Source organism: Gavialis gangeticus, unplaced genomic scaffold, assembly GCF_001723915.1.
Source record: "Gavialis gangeticus isolate Ggan-Ray unplaced genomic scaffold, GavGan_comp1, whole genome shotgun sequence".
Classification (NCBI taxonomy): Eukaryota; Metazoa; Chordata; order Crocodylia; family Gavialidae; genus Gavialis; species Gavialis gangeticus.
In genome coordinates, this window is record NW_017729029.1 from 13,826,465 (window position 1) to 13,830,383 (window position 3,919).

At 45.4% G+C, this 3,919-nt stretch overlaps 1 protein-coding gene across 1 annotated transcript in view; it reads right to left on the reverse strand.

Annotated features, from left to right (window-relative positions):
- Window positions 1-1,842, reverse strand: part of GPC4 (glypican 4) — a gene marked incomplete at its 5' end in the record, with an annotated part of 51,377 nt that extends 49,535 nt beyond the window's left edge. Inside the window, one exon of the mRNA XM_019521017.1 lies at window positions 1,662-1,842. Within this exon, the coding sequence (XP_019376562.1) occupies window positions 1,662-1,842 (181 nt within the window). The remainder of the gene's footprint in view (window positions 1-1,661) is intronic.
- Between the last annotated feature and the right edge of the window lie 2,077 nt (window positions 1,843-3,919).

Genomic DNA, 3,919 nt, shown 5'->3' on the forward strand with positions numbered 1-3,919 from the left:
GCTAGGGCAGGTGTAATTTCCCCTCAACTTGCTGACAAGCTGCAATTTCTTTATTTACCCCAGTTCTGGTGTATTTTGAAAGAAAGCTCATAGGAAAATAGGACTGGCAGGGACCTTGGGAGGTCACCTAGTTCAGTCCCTTACTCAAGGCAGGACTGTTCCCATCCAAACCTTCCCATGCAGATGCTTGTCCAAATGATAACAAACAGCTCTGTCACACAACTACAAGGCACATTATCGCTGCCCTTAAGGACTAAAATGCATGCACAGAGACTCCCAGACACGAAGTTTAACATATGGGCTCCTCCTTACAGGCCTTCAAAATCATGCCCTTTTTAAGCTACAGCCAGCATCCATAGAAAAATCCATGCAAGCTGCACCACTGCTTGAACAAAAAAAAGTTCAGAGGAACTTTGCAGTACTATGGAGCCAGCAACTGAGACCACAAAAATAAAAGGTGGGACAAAACCGGATGTGACACTGTGAAAGCTCAGAGCTCTGTATCCATCCAACTGATTTCAAAATTATTTTTTTGCATGAAATGGGCCCCACCTCATATTTCCAAAACAGGCAACAGAAGATGTATGTAAGTAGCTGAGAGCCAGCTCCCTCCCCTTATATGCTCAGAGGGTATCAGAGCTTGTAGAGGGATGCACACATGAGCTCACATCTGTTTCAGACAGAGCTAGTTATAATGGAGCTTCCCAACCCAAGGCTCTCCCAGGAAATCCTTGTCCTAATGATCTTGGCACGATGCTACAAGAGCAGAAGTCACCTGCATAGCCCAATTCAGGAGACTCACCCACGGATTAACTCTTGAAAAGCAGTAAATTCCCCCCCACTTGAGGACAGCTGGGCTTTTTTTCATAAATGATTTGATCAATATAACTACTGGATGGCAACATGCAATGGAAGTAACACTGACTGGCCCGGGTGAGACGGGGCTGGGGATGAGAGGGCACTGGTGTACAAGTTTTCAGGTGTCTCTTTCATGTGGTACGCTGTACATGAGGGTTGTCTTTCTATTATTCCCTAGGAGCTGGATCTACCCCTAGAAAAGTCAACCTGAAGGGAAACTGCAGCAGACTTCAGGTGGACGAAAGAAGAAATTACATCTCCCACTTATCAGTCACCAAGACATGCCCACTTTGGCAATAGTTTCAGAGACAGAAATTAGGCAGAGACTAGACATGTCTCACTTGAACCCAGGCCCCTGATATAATAAGGGCGCTGCATATGCTGAAGTTAAACAAAGCTGAAGCAATGCTGAAGTTCAACGGGGAATAAATCCATCTAGTTCCTGGCATGCTGGGAAAGTGGAAGCATTCGTGGAGATCAACACTGCAAGACAAGCACGCTACAACTACACGCTCTGCGGAAACCAAGTTAACTGCAGTCAGTGTATTTATGGCAGAGTGGATTAATCAGATAGAAAGATGTATCCCCTATGGGGAAACCAACAACCATAATCAGCAATTCTTTCTATCAGGCTGGATTGCAAAACAAGCAATGCTCTAACCTCACCGCCACAAGTCGAGAGTCACAAACCTTCCCAGCAAACAGAGAAAGACACAGTGCAAGTCGTCTGTCGACAAAAGGAAATAGGGGGATGATTTCACTGCGTCTGCATCAGAGAGGAAAGGCAAGACTCCAGCACTTACCATCAAACTTTTTGTATCGGGAGTTAAACATAGCTTGCAAGTGATTGCTGAGCTCCACAACCGCATTTCTGAAGTCCTGTTTACTCTGCTGGCTGTACTTCTCTTCCATTTCTTCAGAGCAGCAGGTGTAGCCTTGCGAACATACTTTCAAATGGTCACCTGAAAGATCAAGAATGAAAGATCAAGAATGAATCATTCAGTTCGACATCCAAGAACGTGCCGAAGCCAAGAAAATAAATGTTGCTGATGCAGGCGCACGCGCCAACCCTGAACTCCATTACCTGAGCCCAACTCCCCAGATCAACGGGATTTTACCTCAATGAAGAGTGCAGGATTCGTACACAGGAAAGGTCGAATCACCGGGGAAATACAGCAGTACCCACATGAACACCCTCGCTCTGTCTCTCTCTCAGTATGCTAAATATACGTCCTCGAGTTTTATTTATTCAGTAAATAAACTCTTCAAATAGCTAGCTATTCATTATAAACAATGCCACTTGCAACAAAGGGCTGGCTAAGTGGCCTGTATATATTACTATATTTTATATAAAAGCAAGGGGTTTTTTATGTGGATTTTAATTACTCTCCATTCATTCACTTAAAAGGCTTAACAGGACTGGTCACGCCTTCTTGTGACCAAGAGGTACTTTCTGTAAGCATATAAATACACATACACGTATGCCTTGCACAGGAAACATACCCCCAGAATGAACACCGCCAGGGTATTAAAACCCATCGTGATCTGGAGTAATGCTTAGCCCAGCCCGTTACATTTTCCAGCTCTTGATTTTCCCAAGTTTGCAATGACCAGCCTGAGCAAAGTCCTGCACTTGTTATAGGGAATCCACACAGAGATTTGCCTCCTGCCTTAAATGACAATTCTGCGCCAGGCTACTCGGGAAACGGCTCAAGGGTCGGCGAGTCACAGGAACTATAAAACAATCTGATATGGCTTAATTTCATTTTACAAAGTAGAAGAGATTGGTTATTTTGTTCATCCAGAACTAATTCAATAACAAAACACAATCGATACCCACCTCTTCGGTGGTGCAGTAGCTACAAACATATTGCAGCATCTGACAGTCGCCCTTCTCACGGGCTCATGCGGTTGGGTTTTTTGCTGTAATTGAAATGGCCAACACACAATTTTTAAATTACAGGCAAAGAATGCCTTGACTACTTAAAACATTATTGCTTCCAATAAGGAAGCAGTTTAAAAGGTCAGCAGACCTTCAGAGACTGCCTAAGATGGCCAGATGTTTTCCCAAGTGACCAGCGAGTTGTGAGCTTCGATCGTCAAGCGACGGCCGAACTCTGGTCTCAATTACGCTTCAGTCGAGTTACTCCAGACTTTCGAGCAGATGCACGGACAGAATTTGGCCCTGCGTGTTTTGATTTTTAAACATCCTGATGCCTTATCAGATTGCCCCCTACCCTTTTACCCACGTTTGTGGACAATTTCTTTGTGGCCTCACGATTTGAGAGCTCTTCATGTTGAGAGCTGTCAATCTGGCTCCTAAATGTGCTGCCCTGGTGTCATATGAACTTGCAGGAAGGGGCTGAGGCAACAGGATGTGTGGCCCCGGGGATGCACCAGCTAGGAGTACCGAGATGTGGGAAAGATGGCATATGCAATCAACTATCAGGATTGCAAATCAGCTAGGAGTTTTAGGACATAGAAGCTGCAGCTGAATGATAACGCCGCTATCAGTTTTACAGTTCTGGGGGCGTTTCAAAAGCACTACCCCCTAACTTGTGGTCTAAGGAAGAAGATGGAGAAGACAACAACTTTCTAGCATCACCCAGTGACCGGAAAGCCGGAGCAGGTTGGCAGCAAAAACACACTGGTCAAGATTCCCACACAAGTTCAGAGCAGTCTTCAACTCAAGCATTGCAATACCTCTGCGGGCATTTATACACCTACATTTTCATGCTGGGATGCCCCAGAGAGCCAGTGCATTGGAGCATGCTCGATTGATCGGTAAGCCTGTAGCACTTCCACTCTAGCCTGATTAATCGAGTCTTCTCTGCACACAAGCCGACATGCACGTACTGCATTGCGTCGGGTGCAGTTGCGTATGTGGCAAAACGTGAGCAGAAAATAGAGGGGGTGCCCTTGTGAACTAAAACACCTTCGATGCATTTTACTTCAAAAGCGTGCAGCACCATTTGCTCAGCGCCAACGTGCAATTTGCCCTTTATACAAATGCGTGTGCCGCAAACATGTACAAACATGTGGCATGAGGTGCAAACATGTG